Here is a 14,790-nt window from a genome sequence, read left to right as displayed (position 1 = left end):
ATCCAACTACCAAGTCTATTGCATTAATAGATTTCTATAAATAATCTCTCATTGACTCTTATTTGATCTCATCTATATGATCCAATAATTCAAGGGTTTATTGGATATCTAATAAGATAGGGGCTCCAGCATATCTCTCATATTCGAACCCCTATTTGTCTCAACACCTACCATATGCATATGACTCTAGGCCCAATATCAAGCTGGGTGTGAGTCATACCATCAAAACTCCTTCTAGTTCAATGAATTATTATCTTCATAATAATTTATTCGACTCATCAACTACAAACGTACGAGGTCATTATGTTGTAGTCCCCAAATGATACAGGAGAATCCGATCATTTGGACCTATCTATCCTTAGTTATTATGTATCTATAGCCCCTCATCCAACTAATATCCCAGAGACCATATACCAAGTATGGTGCTCTCAGGCTCATATGGTTTCTACTTGAGTCTCACTCTAATCTGATTCTCTTGGAGAACTCTTTCTCTCTCAATTCAAATGACCATAGCTAGAGATTTATCTAAACAAGGACACATGAGATATTACTCTAATGACACCGAGAACTGATGATCCTCCATCAATATTCAATAGCTCTCGCAATGTTGGTTGTCACTTATAATAACTAGCTATATTAGATCTGAAACTTCCAAACCTATAAGTATGATATTAAAGAGTGAGGTACTCATACAAAATATCCTTGGTATCTCAAGTCGAAGGACCAGATACACTATTGAGATGACAGAATCACTATATGACAAAGAGGTATCATTAACCATCCAACATTCCGTAAGCGGATTAATCAATGAACTTATTCTCCAATGAGCATTTGCATTGTATCCCTAGTGTCTCCACACGAGCTGCTATGAGACCAACCATTTCTATCATATATATATAAATAACATCATCCTATTCAGTCATCTCGATATCTCTCTCGAGTAACCTATGATCGAAATTATTTAGGATCTGTGTTTAAAGATAAATCGATCTCATTATTATGATATCATTATGATTCGATTCCCATTTTACAGATCCATAGACATCACAATATATGCAACATGTAAGATAAATTGATAAAATATCAAATAATATAATAAACAAAAAAATATGTGTCATATCACACCCATTAGTCACGTGATTGTCTTGCAAGGAACTTATGATTAACAACCCTTTTGCTACAAGCCGAGCCTTATGTTTTTGGATACCTTCATCCGTATTATATGTTGCTTTAAATACCCATTTCAATCTAATAGCTTTCTTTTCTTTCGGTATATACATTAGCTCATAGGTTTCATTTTTCTAAATTGACTTGATTTCCTTTTTCATTGCCTTTCATCATTTCTTTTTTTTTAACTGCTTCTACAAAACTTATAGGATCTGAAATAAATAAAGTAAATGTTGAACCATAAATTTTTATTAGTGATATGAATTTTCCTAGAAATGTTTCATCTGAGGAATCATTTAATGAATTTGAACTGCTTTTAGGTGAGATTAACGATAAACTTGGAGCAGGATCTGCAACTTAATTTTATGGAGTGTTTAGTTCTATTGGAATCAAAATTTATGTTTCACATTCATTGATCTCTCAATTCTAACTTACCCTTTTATCAAACATAATATTTATGTTAATAGTAATTTTGCCACTAACAGGATTATACAAGGGGTATACTTTCGATTATAAGAAATAATCGATTAAGATATATTTTTCAGATTTTTTATGAAGCTTATGATAGTTTTATGAATTTACTAAAGTATAAACAATACAACCAAAAATTCTTAAGTGGTTTACACTTGGTTTCATACCATACCAAGCCTAAAAAGAGTTTGATTTATAATAATTTTTGTTGGTAAAGTATTCAATAAATAAACTACTATTATAATTGCTTGTATCCAAAGCTGATTTAGAAAATACTTTCCTTTAAGCAAACTTCTTATCATTTCAATGACTCGATTTTTATGTTTAGCTATACCATTTTGCTCCAGTGTACATGATACTATCAATTCCCTATGAATACTATTTTTTTATAAAAAAATTAAATTATTATATAAAAATTTATCACCTTTATCCATCCAAAGTGTCTTTATACATTTACCATTTGCATTTCTACAAGTGTCTTGAATTCATAAAAATTATCAAATATTTTATATTTCAGTTTCAAAAAAATATCCAACTTATGCGGTTATAATCATTAGTAAATAATATAAAATATTAATTTTAATTAAATAATTTTATATTTATAAGCTTGTTGGGAAATCTTATTAGAGTATCACATGTATAGTGGAATAATAGAAAAATAAAAACATGAATTTCTAAAAAAAAGTATCTTATCATCATACAATAATTGATACACAAAAATTACAAAACCAAAAAATGAACGTATCAAGTGGGATTTGTTATATAGGGAGATCATATATCGTTAAAAAATCTCATATTTTTAAGAGTGGATGAAGGAGGTCAACTGTCCTCTCTAGTGGTGATCCATACGATAGATATAACAAAGATACTCCTCAAATCGCTGAACGATCTTCCTCTCCATACGCACCACATGATCAAGAAGGGGTCGACCATTTTTGCTGTCCATACACCCCAAATTAGGGTTGTCTGTTAAGGGGGAGAGGAGAGGGAGGTATATAGGAGGGGCAGCAAAGAGGTGACTAACTTATATCACCTTTTGCCCCCTCTTATTTATAGAGGTTCATATCACTTAACTTTAATGGATCTTGTCATATTGGGTATTAGATTTCTATCTAATTACCCTAAGCCCATTGAATTAGTGGATCTATATTTAGTCTTATTGGGTCTCACTCAAAAGATCTAAAATTTTAAAGACTTACTGGATATCTAATAAGATATGAGCTCTAATAGATATCTCATATCTGAACCTCTACTCATTGCAACACTTATCATATATGTGTGACTTTTTAGGCTTAAATGAATTATCACTCGACTCATCGATTATTAACATATTAGGCCACTACACCTTAGTCCCTAAACGATACAGGGGATCCAATCCATTGGACCTATCTATCCTTAGTTACCATGTATATATAGTTTCTCATCCATATAATATCCCAAAGATCGTATATCAGGTATAGTATTGTTAGGCTCATATGGAATCTACTTAAGTCTCGCTCAAATCAAATTCTCTCGGAGAACTCATCTCTCAATCCGAATGACCCTAGTTAGGAATTTGTTTGAGTAAGAATAAATAAGATATTTCTCTCATGACACCGAGAATAGATGATTCTCTATCGACACGCAATTGCTCTCGTAAGATTGGTTGCTACTCTCAATTATCGGTTGTGCTAGATTTGAAACTTTCATACCTATAAGTCTAGTATTAAAGAGTGTAGTATTCATATAGGATATCCTTGGTGTCTTAAGTTTAAGGACTAGACATATAAGTGAGATGACAAAATCACTATTTGACAATGAGATATCATCAACCATCAACATTCTATGAGCAGATCAATTAGTAAAATTATTCTCCAATGAGCACCTACATTATATCCCTAGTGTCCCTACATGAGCAACTATGAGACCAGTCACCTTCATTATATGGATGTGTATATAATATACCAATTTGTTCGGTTATTTCGATGTCCCTATCGAGTAACCTATGACTAGAATTATTTAGGGATTATGTTTAAATGCAAATCGATCTCATTATAATAATCTTATCATGATTTGATTCCATCCATGGATATCATAATATACGTAATAGGTAATATAAAATGAGAAAATACTAATAATAATAATAATAATAAGACTACACAACATGTCACACATGCAATCACTCATGTGATTGGCTCGTTGGGCAACTATGACTAGCAAGGTTCATATAAATCAACATGAATTAATTCAAGATAATTAGATGTTCTCCATGTTTTTCCAACAAGAAATGATTTCTTACTTTGTTTACCAAAAATATATCTTTCACATACATCTAAGTGTATTAATTTTGGATAATCCAAAATTTATTTTTTTATTTAATAACGTTTAATGTTAAGGTGTCCATATCTTAAATGCTATAAATTAGACTCTTTTTTTAAGTTCCAACGAGGACATACTTTTTAATATTTGAAATATTAAGTGAAAAATCTTATTTTATCTTATGCAAATATTTACTATAATCAAATCAAAATTTTCTATCTTTAATAGTGCATGAATTATCATCAAATATAATTGAATATTCGTCATCTATCAATTGTCCAACACTTAATGTGATAAATATTATCAAGGTGTTTTACTTTTCCTTGTTTTCATCTCAATTGTTTCTTCCTTCTATTTGGATTTGCTTGTTATTTCCAAGTCCAACTTTCAACTTGTAAGTTTTATTAATATTTTTAAATATTGATCTTATGCATGATATATGATTAGAACATCCACTATCTAAAAACCAAATACCATTTGAAATATCATTAACTTTGATACCATGAATATTGGGGATGGAGGAGTAAAGAAATGATAAAAACATAATATCATGATGCAATTAAGAAAGAATACTTTCAATCAAAAAATCAAGGTACTATTAAATTAGAGAAAAAACTTAGAATACTTATAAGATATTCGTTAAACACACACTCTATCTTGTTTCGTGAGCTATGACCTTATTTATAGGACCTAATGATAATTATCTTATCTCATCATATGACCTATGATTGAGCTAAATATAAATATTACCCCTATAACTCCTAGATCATGGATTATTATTTAGAACATATCTATAAAACATAATAACTACCTATATAGCTATTATAATTACTATAAATCAATTCTCAACAGTATATTCCAAAGGACTGTATCGGATTAAAACATGGGTTTTACCAAATGGCTAATGAACCAATCCATAATATAGTGAGAATATATATATATATATATATATAATTATAATTATAATTGATATAATCCAGTTTGACCTTTCCATTGGTTATATGATATATTTGTCCTTCTAATATTGAAGATTCCTCACATGTATTGAAAAATCAGTAGTTAAATTCAAATTTTCAAAATATTAAATATGAAATTATTATGGATATGATAGTTTATTAGAATTTTATGACAGATAAGTTTTTTTTTCAAAAAGATAAAAGTGAAGATGAGAATTGATCACAAGACATTACTAAAACATTAATATAGTGGTAATGTATAAGATTCATTTACCAAAATCTCACTTGATAAATAAAAGTTTTAAAATACCATCTAATAAATTTTTTGTACTAGAAGGTTCAAAGCACCAATATATTTATGCATGGATGCCAATCCGCTTAACTAATTTAGCAGTATAGGAGACCCACTTATAGGAAAGTAAGGATTCAAAGTCTCATTTGATAAATTTTTAATAATTTTAAAAGTTAATTTAATGGTAGTCGAAAAGATTCACTTGCAGGTGAGGAATATAAATTTTCACTCAATAAAAAATAATAACTTATGCTTAACATTTTAAATTTTACAGGTATTTAATATACATGTTATATTTATATCAGTCCTTTCCAATGGTAGGAATGAGAGAAGCAGCTTTTAGGGATTCATACGAAAATTACTGGTTTGGGGGAAGGTCGGTAAAATGACCAAATCAAATCGCCTGTATAATCGCGTCGCTTCGTACTGCCGGGCCGAATCTGCCGTCCCCCCAGATTAGTCTTGTGGGACCCTCACAGGCCCCTTTAAGAAGATGGCAGGGGCCCGAAAGGGTAACGCAGAAACGGGTATGGAAGGTATTTGCTCAGGATCAACGCCCTCGGGAAACTAGCCGTTGCTGTGCCCGTCGCCCCCGCCTCCCCTCCATCCGACGGCTAGTTCTTCCCCCCTTCTTGATCTTGTTCCGCCTCTCCTCCTCCTTCTCTTCCCCCTTCGGTTTCTGTTCCTTGTTCCACCTCGGGAATCGGATCATGGAATCCGATCGCCGTTCCTCGACTATCCCACCTCCTACGCCATCGTGGGCGGCGGCAAATGCACCGGCCCCCACCCCTCTGGCCACCGACAGGAGGCCCCGACGCTCTCGTGTAAAGCAGGTCGGCTCTCGCTACTTGTCCCCCTCCCATTCCTCTTCTTCCGAACGACAACTCCTCGCCGCCTCGAACGGATTCCCCCCTCCCTCGTCCCTGTCACTCCTTCCCCAGAAGCACCGGCAGCAGAAGCCCCATGCACCCGAGGAGACCGACGAGAACCAGCCCCTGGCATCCATCAGGCGCAGCTTGGAGACCCCCCTCCCCTTCTCCGCCCAAAGCAAACCTCCCGGCACTCTCAAGAAGAGAGCCGTCGTCCGATTATTCGCTGACAACAGCCGCAATGACGTAGCAGAGCAGCCGCCGCGGCTTGCTGAATCGAGTCGGAGGCCGAGGCCGGGAACCCCGATGGCGCGCCCTGTTGTTGTGAATAACACCGGCGTTCCGAGGACGAACCCTCGGCCGCCCACCCCCACCCGGGTGAGCCTCTTTCCTCCCGAGGGCCACGGCCGTGCTTATGGAAGCGGCGACTACAGGTGGGAAGAAACCTCCTCGGAGAATTCTTTTTCTGATCCGGAGACTTGCACCGTCAGCAGTCAGGGCGGCCTCTACTACAGTCCGCCCCTCCTCCCCCCTGCGTCTTGCAGACCGAGGTCGTGCGCCGAGATCCTGTCCTCCATGCGGGAGGCCGATCCCTTGCCAACCTTGTCGGCCAGACCTGCTGCAGTAGATGCGTGTTCCGGCTGGCAAGGCGCCGCCAAGGACCCTACGTTTAGCGCATCAACCACCTCGCTTTGCTTCAGCTCTCTGAGCTCGGCTATCTCCTGTCGTCAACAGCAGCATGTGCTCAATCTGAGCAGGTCCGTCAGTAGGCCCCTCTTCTCGTCGAGGCCGCCGCAACCACCTTGTGCTAAGCCAGGCGCAGAGGTGAAGAAAGGGAGGAAGGCGGTGGGCTGGCAGGAGGATGCCCATGTACTTAGGCTACTCGACAACCATTACATGCAGTGGAGATTTGTCAATGCGAGAGCACTGAGGGCAGTGGAACCTCGGTGGGTTGCTGCTGAGGTTAGTGAGTGTGGTGGAGGCTGCAGTGATGCTTAGATTTTTCTTTTTCGTTGATCACAAAACAGATACTGAACAGTATTGAGTTATTCTCAGAAATCACTGTACGGGCTCTCGGTGAGGATTTCAAAGCTTCAAAGCTCTGTTGCAGAGAAGAGAATTCGGCTTGAACAGATTAAAAGAAGAGAGAGTTTATTGGCCATCATCCATCATCAAGTAAGATTTGTTCTTCTACCGATGCTACCTTCATATCGTCATCTGTATCTATATATGCATGGATTTCAATTCTCTCATCTACCATGATCTCTTTGCTCTTAAGATTTGCTTTTCTGCTTGGAATGGGCAAGAATTTTGCAGTAGGCCTGAGATTTCAGTTCAGTTTATAGAAAATACAATAGCTGCTCGCCAATTCCACTGAGACTTGCTTGCTTAGGCATCAGATTTTCCAGGCTCATCACTCTAATTTTGTTGAAAATTGCATCATTCCTTCTTACATTTCCTTTTAACTGTCTCTCATTCAAGGAAATCAAGCTACTAGCACAAGGAAAACCTTGAAATTTAAGGTCTCCACCATGGTGATAATGGTGGTCTTAAATACTTGTATTGGAGCACTGGTAGGATGATAAATTTGTCTTCTATTCTTTTTAGGCAGAGTTTTAAGTGAATCTTATGAAATAATTCCCTCTTAGTAAGCTATAAATTCAGCTAGAGCTTTAGTTTATGATTTATGGATCCATTTTATGCTAAGAGCAAAGCATGCAACATAATGTTCATGATCATATGCTAGTACTTGTGACAAAAATAGTTATATGATAAAAAGTGTTATAGTATCATGACTCTTCTTTATTTTAGATGCTGCATTTGGATGAGTGGACCATTCTTGAAGACGAACATTCAAGATCTGTTTTAGGGGCAACAAAGGCTCTTCAAGATGCTTCACTTCGACTTCCAGTCACTGGGAATGCGAGGGTACGACACCTTTTGGGTTAATCACTCCAAGAAATGTGATATATTTTTCATTGCCTTTCTGGTTGATCGTGACCTATTATTTGATCTTATTTGCAGGTAGATATGAGAGAACTCAAGGAAGTTCTGGACTCTGCATTACTTATGGTGGACTCATTGACTCCATGTGTTGCGAGATTTCTACCAAAGGTGAAGTATTTTTGCACACAAAATAACAATACATTACTTAAAGATATAATTGTTCGAGTTGTGAATTGATCTACAAAAAATTAATGTCCTTTCCACACAAGGAATTTTGTCGCAAGTCTAGTTGCTGTATACTGTTCTCGTTATCGCAACATGCTTGTTCTTCGGCAAAACAATATATAATCAATCACTACCATGCACATTTCGTCCATCTTTCTTTTCTTCATATCATTCTGTATGAGTATTGAAATCTATGTGATTTTTCCTGAATGCCAAATTTGTACTTTTATAAATTTCTGTAAAGGAACTATGCTTACTAGATTACTATAGTGAGTTTAAATAAGTATTGATAAATTGGATCACCAAGTAGATATGCACCAGTCCTCTTTCAGTTTTAGCTAAAGATTTCAAATCTCTTGCAGTTTATGGCCCATGAATTATTTAGTTGCAATGTTCTACCATGCTAATCTTTTACATTACTAGCCTCTACTAACAATGGAGTAGTCCCACAACAGGCTGAAGATATTGATGATGCAGCCTCAGATCTGGCCAGTGTAATCAGTACTCAGAGAGCTCTGATCGAGGAATGTCGAAATCTTTTGTCGCAAGCACATGACTTGCAGGTTTGGCAACTTCACTTGAAGTTGTTGTTTCACCTCCTCTTTAGGAGATTACTCTTTGCTGCAGCATCAGCTTCTTCTTTCACTTTTGTGTCTGATGCTAATATATCTGCAACAATTTCTTTCCTTTTTCTTATTCTTAGGTGAAGGAATGCTGCTTGAGAACCCAACTCATTCAAGCGAAGCAGAGCAACACATAGCCAACCTTTGCAATTTCTGACTCGGTGAGACTGCCATTCAACAGCCAAACCACAGATGAAGTAAAGTTGCTGCCTTTACATTCTTATTCATAGCTAATTTGGTTTGTTCATCATCAATCATGTAATCGATCAATCTCCCAACCACAGGTGAAGTAGCTTCAACCTAACAGGCTCCTGGGCCGAACCCAATCTTTTTCTTGGAGACATCATAGACTACGTTGAAGGTCTTCTGCTGCACGTTCCCCAGTATGCCCACATCGCTGTCATCGTCATTGGCGGCGAAGGCTAGGCAGACCTGCGACAGGCTCCCGACGTAGAGTGTCCCCGACAAGTCGAGCTCCATCGTCACGCCACCGCCGAACTGCAACGCCACCGTCGGAATGGACACCGTGCTGTGTCCTGTGAAGTCGTAGCACGTGTCCAGTATGGACAGCGCAGATGCCGTCTTGTAGCTTGACATGGCCTGCCGGAACGCCGACCGCAGCGCGGAGTACGCCGTCGGCGGGAGCCGTGTGATGACGGTGCCGGAGTCGATGATCGTCCCGGCGTCGTTGAACACTTTCGCCGATATCGGGAGGCGCTGGCCGGCGACGCTTATAGCCATCAGATTGAGGTAGTAGAAAGTCGGCGTGCTCGCGTCCGTCACCATCGGCGTGAACTTGACTTTTGACGATGGGTAGCCGGTGCCGAAGGTCAAGTAGCCCGTGGAGCTCGACGTCGGCGGCAGGCAGTAGGCGAAGACGCCACCGTATTTTTGGTACGTCTGCGTGACCAGCGACAGCTTACCGTGGCCGAGGCCCATCAGCCCTGCGGCCTTGCCGAAGAGCCCGCGGTTCCTCTCGCCGCACCCGAACGGGAACTTGGGTATTACGTCGGTGGGGGACAACGTGAGCGTGTCCTGGGCAAAGAAGCCGATGCTGAAGGAGTTATCGCCGTACTGCACCCCGTAGAGACAGGCGGACGAGCTGCAGCCGGAGATATCGAGATCGGAGCAGTAGGTGGAGCTGCACGAGATGTTGGCGTAAGTAGAGGAGGCAGATGGGTTAAAGATCGGGTCTTGCTGCTCGTAGCAGTAGGTGACGCATGGCTGGCACTGGATCCATGTGATGTCGCTCCCGGTGTCGAAGATGACGGTTTGGTCCCTCTTCGGGGTGCCGAATCCGACGGTGACGACGTAGTTTCCGGTACTTACAGAGCTGCCGGGCCGCACTGTGATCTTCGATCCCACCTGCGACCCCCGCTGCCTGTCCAACTTGGCCGAGGTAGCAGCGGCGGCGATCCGGCGGCGGAGTGAATCGACTCGGGATCGATCCTCATCTAGAATCTGCTCGTGGAGGGGCGTCGGGTGGCTGCGGAGCGGCGAGCATGGTCCGTGCCGGTGAGTTACCTTCAACCTCGTCAAATTTAAGTCTGCAGACTCTTGAGTTCAGAATACAAAGTTAGCTTATTTATCTCCCTAATTGATACACACACACACATATATATATCATGAAGCTTGTTTATGATCTAAATATATACTAATTCATTTTAAATGAAAAGAATCCAACCAAGCGTCATAGAGAGCCACTTAACTTTTGGCCTTTCATTCATGTGGAATTCTATCTTATCTTGTTTGCAGTTAGTGGCATGGATCCTACCATAAATGAATGATGCATTATCCACTGAATTCACACCTTCTAATATTTCTAAACTGCATGCAAGTCACTTTCATTCCCATTGTATATTTCTCTGGTTTTGGGTGAATCTATCATTGATATCTCAGGACCTAAATAGCCTTGTTCTTTTTAGAGGTAAAAGTGCAGTGGAGATTAGAACTGTAGAACAAGTAACACAGAACATACTTTCTGTACATAATCTTGCAATTTTTCTGCATCAGAATGAACTAAACCAATCTTCATGATATTAGAAATTTAGAACTTTAGAATAATAGGCAAAGCAAAGTTCATCAAGAGAATTTAGTGTATATTTCTTTGGTTGCATCTTTCTCTCCTATATTAATTGTGAGAGCTCTGATGACTGTGTACTATCTAATATCACACCAAATTAGCATAGAAGAGAAACAGTCACACCTTTGAATGATGAACACACTTTGCTAGGCAATAAAGAATGAATGCTGATCTTGTGATAGCTTCCTTGTTCTCCCCTGACATGGGAACACATAAGAACAACCATTAGTGTAGGAAGAATAGAAGAGGAAAGAGAAGCCATGGCTACTGAGTACAGAGGTGGAGGCCAAGGGGGGATTATATATACAAGAAATCTTTATGGTAGTGCAGTTGTTTATTGAAGTAATGGAAGACCTGAAGAAATTTCTTGGTCTCTCGGTCTCTCAATGTCATGTTGCATTGAGTCCTAGTCAGAGAAGAACTAAAACCTTATCAGGTCCACACGTGGTCCAATTCAACTTACATAGTGGAATCCACCGAGCATGCAAAATGGAAGGCACACTTGAGTGGGTTTCACTTTGATGACAACCCAGATCATACTCCTAAGTTGTCCTCCTCATGTCATGCTGATGGCACAAAAAAGAAGGATGATTTCGTGTCAGATGTTTCATGTATAGGTACTTTCTTCCTTGGTTATATATATTCATCCTTAAAGTTAGGATGCATTTATAATAAAATAAAAAAGATTTATGGCATGTTAGCTACAGGTTCAAGTAGTCACAGAGAGACCACAACTTGTTAGATGATTTGGTGGTGATCAACTAATAGACAAAATTAGTATTTTGCTTGGTTGTGTGCCACCTAAAGCTTCTTGTTTGGTGATTCTGCAAAGATGCACTTGGATTCTTTCTCCACATTAGTGTTAGCAAATACAAGGTACAGTGATGGAAATCATCTGTGGGCTTTTTCTTAAGTTGATGTCTGTCAGCATCATTAATCCTATCATTATAATAATATGAACTTGGGCACTATCAGGTTGTGAATTCTGCTTAAGATAGACAGACTTAGGCAGGCAACTAGATGGTTCTGCTCATCAACATATCATTTGCTTGATATCAGAACTGATTTGGCAGGATTTGGAATTGCAGGAGCCAACTCTGACACCAGCATTCTTATTATGCCTAAATGCATCATATGAATATATCATATGCATGTTAATCACCATGTATCAACATTCCATCAAAAGCTGTAACTGCAGTTGGACCTGGTAGTCTGATTTCCAAACAAGAGATGATTTACTGTTCTAGGAATAACACAATTCATACCTTGATGCAGTTGCTTAAATAGGTTAAAAATTAAGCTTGTCCCAAGCTCAAAACTACACAAAACTAGATTACACTCTTGATCATTGATGCAATTGAAAATAGTAAATCGATCAGAACTAAGCACATCAGTGACTTGGTCTGAAATATATTGATTAGGCTTGAGCTAAATCTCTTTATCTAAACTCAGAACTTGTGTCAACCACAGCTGCTTGATGATGGCTGAACTATATCAAGCTCTGCGACATTACCAGTGGAGTTGAGTAAGACAGATGCACAACAGTGGAGTTTAGTCAGGCAGAGATGCACAATGGAAAACTCAAACATGCAATAATCGAATGAATCTGTGCTGATTATCTACTATTTCCATATTCAATTATATTTCTTTTTCTTTTCTGGCATATCTTTCATTGCATACATAAACTATGCAACCAAAACATTATAAATCTTATATGATATGTATCTGTATCCATTTCTAGGCAAAGACTAATTGATTTCACTAACTCCTCCGTAATTTCATATCTTACTATGGCCTGCACTAGTTGTTCATTCATACGATATGCATGTGTTCATGTGTGAGTGATAAGCTAATTGTTCTTTGTTCCAAAGAGTGAAGCTTTGCTATTTTGTGGTGTACAACTTTCTTCTTATCAGAGGTGTTTTGTCACTGGCTGAGCTAGTGTTTGGTGTAATCTTTTATCGATCTTTGCAATGTTCAATCAGATAGAAGCAAGCACAGCTTTTAAACCTCCATGTTGATTAAAGTGTTATTTTTTACTTTTGCATGTGTTCCATTTTCCCCCTTTCCCTCCGTTTCTATCTGTTCCTTCTGCTCATTCCACAATATGCATGACATGAATGACCAGCAACAACTATTCATTTATGCTCTTTCTTGGTCAGTTCAATTCTATGTGCCAAAAGTGACTACTCAATTTGTGAATCTGCTGACTTGTTCTTTGCAATTCATTTATCTAATCATATATCTTATCATTTCTGCTAAGCAGGATTCCGCGAATAAATCGATGCTGTAAAATGGTTAGAGCAAATCAGAATTCTGGATGAACATTAGCTTATTCTCATCAGCAGGCTTGATATGATTTGCTTGTGTGCAAAAGGCTTAAATTTTTTTGCCAATTAATGAGATCAAGAAGAGCAATCTACTACTGCCGAGCAATTAAATTCTCCTATTTCACATGAACCCATGGCATCTCATCGTTGATCTTTGTCAACTAGAGTTGTGTGCCAAGATGCTCTGCAAAGTTCCAAGGCTGTCTCTCTCCAGTCCAATACAATACTGTGTGCAAGACTTTGGGAATAACCTTTCTGTTGCAATGGTATGCTCCATGTTCCAAACTGAACATTGCCAACCACTATGCCTTGTTCAGATAGTATGTGCCAAGATGAATCCATGTCATCTCATTGCTGAGCAAATCTTTTCCAATTTAACATGAATCCAAGACATATCTTTGATGATCCTTGTCAACTGGAGTTGTGTGCAAGATGCTCTACAAAGTGCAATGGCTTTCTTTCTGTCTCTAGCTCAACACAGTACTGTGCAAGACTTGGGAAGAACTTTCTGCCGCAATGGTGTATTTCAGGTTCCATAGTCTGACATTGCTCACCATTATTCGTCACTTTAGATAATATTGTAACCTTAATTTTATTGCTATCTCAAATACTTTCTGCTAACCAATTGAGACAGTTTTTTTTCCCCTAATCACAAGGATTTATTTTTCTTAAATATTTTCTCGTACACGTGAAATCTAAGATCTACATGGAGGATCTTAATATTATAATTAACGAAAGAGATATACATGGAGGATCTTAATATTTCAATACACAATGTATAATTAATTCTATGCAAATTTATATTCTCTTTATCAAATTTCTTGATGTTGTGTGGTAAATTTTCTCTAATCCATGGCTATTGAATTTAAATTGAAAATATCACAAATTCAAATCTTGACTGTACCGTTCGATATAGATAAATATGATTATGGAAACATATTACTTGATACTAGCACGATACGATTTATTTTTATTTTTATTTGTTTTTACGATCACATATAGAAGAAAATTTTACATCATTTTTGAAAAATAAAATTCTTGTTGAACTTAAATATCATTTTCTTAACGAAAGTTCACGCTCTAAATCCTCGATGAGAGAAAGAATTGTCACATTTGAAGAGAGAGAAAAAGTTGGAGAAGTGTGAGGTAACCCCCCATCCATTCTTTCATCCACAGCCAAACCCATCTTCTCCACTTGGATGCCACATACTGCATGCACTCACTCGACACTAAATCTGATCATTAATGTAATCCAAAGTGGAGGTTATGGGCACTCATGTCACTTCGAGCTCCTCCTTTCAACCCTTCCCTTTCAGCTGTCATAGTCAACTTAGATCCATTTCAGTCTCAAGCATGCTACTCCCTCACTGGACTAGCCTTGCAACCACCAATTGCACCTCAGCCTCTCAATATAATAATAATAATAATAATAATAATAATCCATATGGAATGGAATTGGAGGAGGAGAAGATGAGGCAGCTTGACTTTGTTAATGCATGATCAGGGGATAAGGGAATCTTCTTGAGTTG

At 38.3% G+C, this 14,790-nt stretch overlaps 2 protein-coding genes across 4 annotated transcripts; one reads left to right on the top strand and one right to left on the bottom strand.

The window, feature by feature from the left end:
• Nucleotides 1-5,732: 5,732 nt before the first annotated feature.
• On the top strand, nt 5,733-9,272 carry LOC135628367 (protein ENDOSPERM DEFECTIVE 1-like). 2 transcript variants are annotated; one of them, XR_010492837.1, is made up of 7 exons: nt 5,733-7,016; nt 7,110-7,229; nt 7,866-7,982; nt 8,079-8,168; nt 8,681-8,788; nt 8,929-9,045; nt 9,133-9,272. XR_010492837.1 is itself a non-coding variant. In XM_065134990.1 (6 exons), exons 1-6 carry the CDS (start codon nt 5,895-5,897, stop codon nt 8,983-8,985), a joined length of 1,614 nt encoding a protein of 537 aa, XP_064991062.1. In that variant the 5' UTR covers nt 5,733-5,894; the 3' UTR covers nt 8,986-9,059. The 2 variants fall into 2 exon arrangements, 1 of the variants encoding a protein (XP_064991062.1); XM_065134990.1 differs by lacking the exon at nt 9,133-9,272 and having other exon boundaries at nt 8,929-9,059.
• LOC135584455 (aspartyl protease family protein At5g10770-like) lies at nt 9,042-11,216 on the bottom strand. Of its 2 annotated transcripts, none has more exons than XM_065134992.1 (2): nt 11,055-11,216; nt 9,042-10,395 (listed from the first exon to the last, which is right to left on the bottom strand). In XM_065134992.1, exons 1-2 carry the CDS (start codon nt 11,191-11,193, stop codon nt 9,149-9,151), a joined length of 1,386 nt encoding a protein of 461 aa, XP_064991064.1. In that variant the 5' UTR covers nt 11,194-11,216; the 3' UTR covers nt 9,042-9,148. The 2 variants fall into 2 exon arrangements, with proteins under 2 accessions (XP_064991064.1, XP_064991063.1); XM_065134991.1 differs by having other exon boundaries at nt 9,042-10,404; nt 11,055-11,215.
• Between the last annotated feature and the right edge of the window lie 3,574 nt (nt 11,217-14,790).

This window comes from Musa acuminata, chromosome BXJ3-1, assembly GCF_036884655.1.
Source record: "Musa acuminata AAA Group cultivar baxijiao chromosome BXJ3-1, Cavendish_Baxijiao_AAA, whole genome shotgun sequence".
NCBI lineage: Eukaryota > Viridiplantae > Streptophyta > Magnoliopsida > Zingiberales > Musaceae > Musa > Musa acuminata.
The sequence above is the reverse complement of the archived record's forward strand: the minus strand, read 5'-3'. Positions and strand labels throughout refer to the sequence as shown.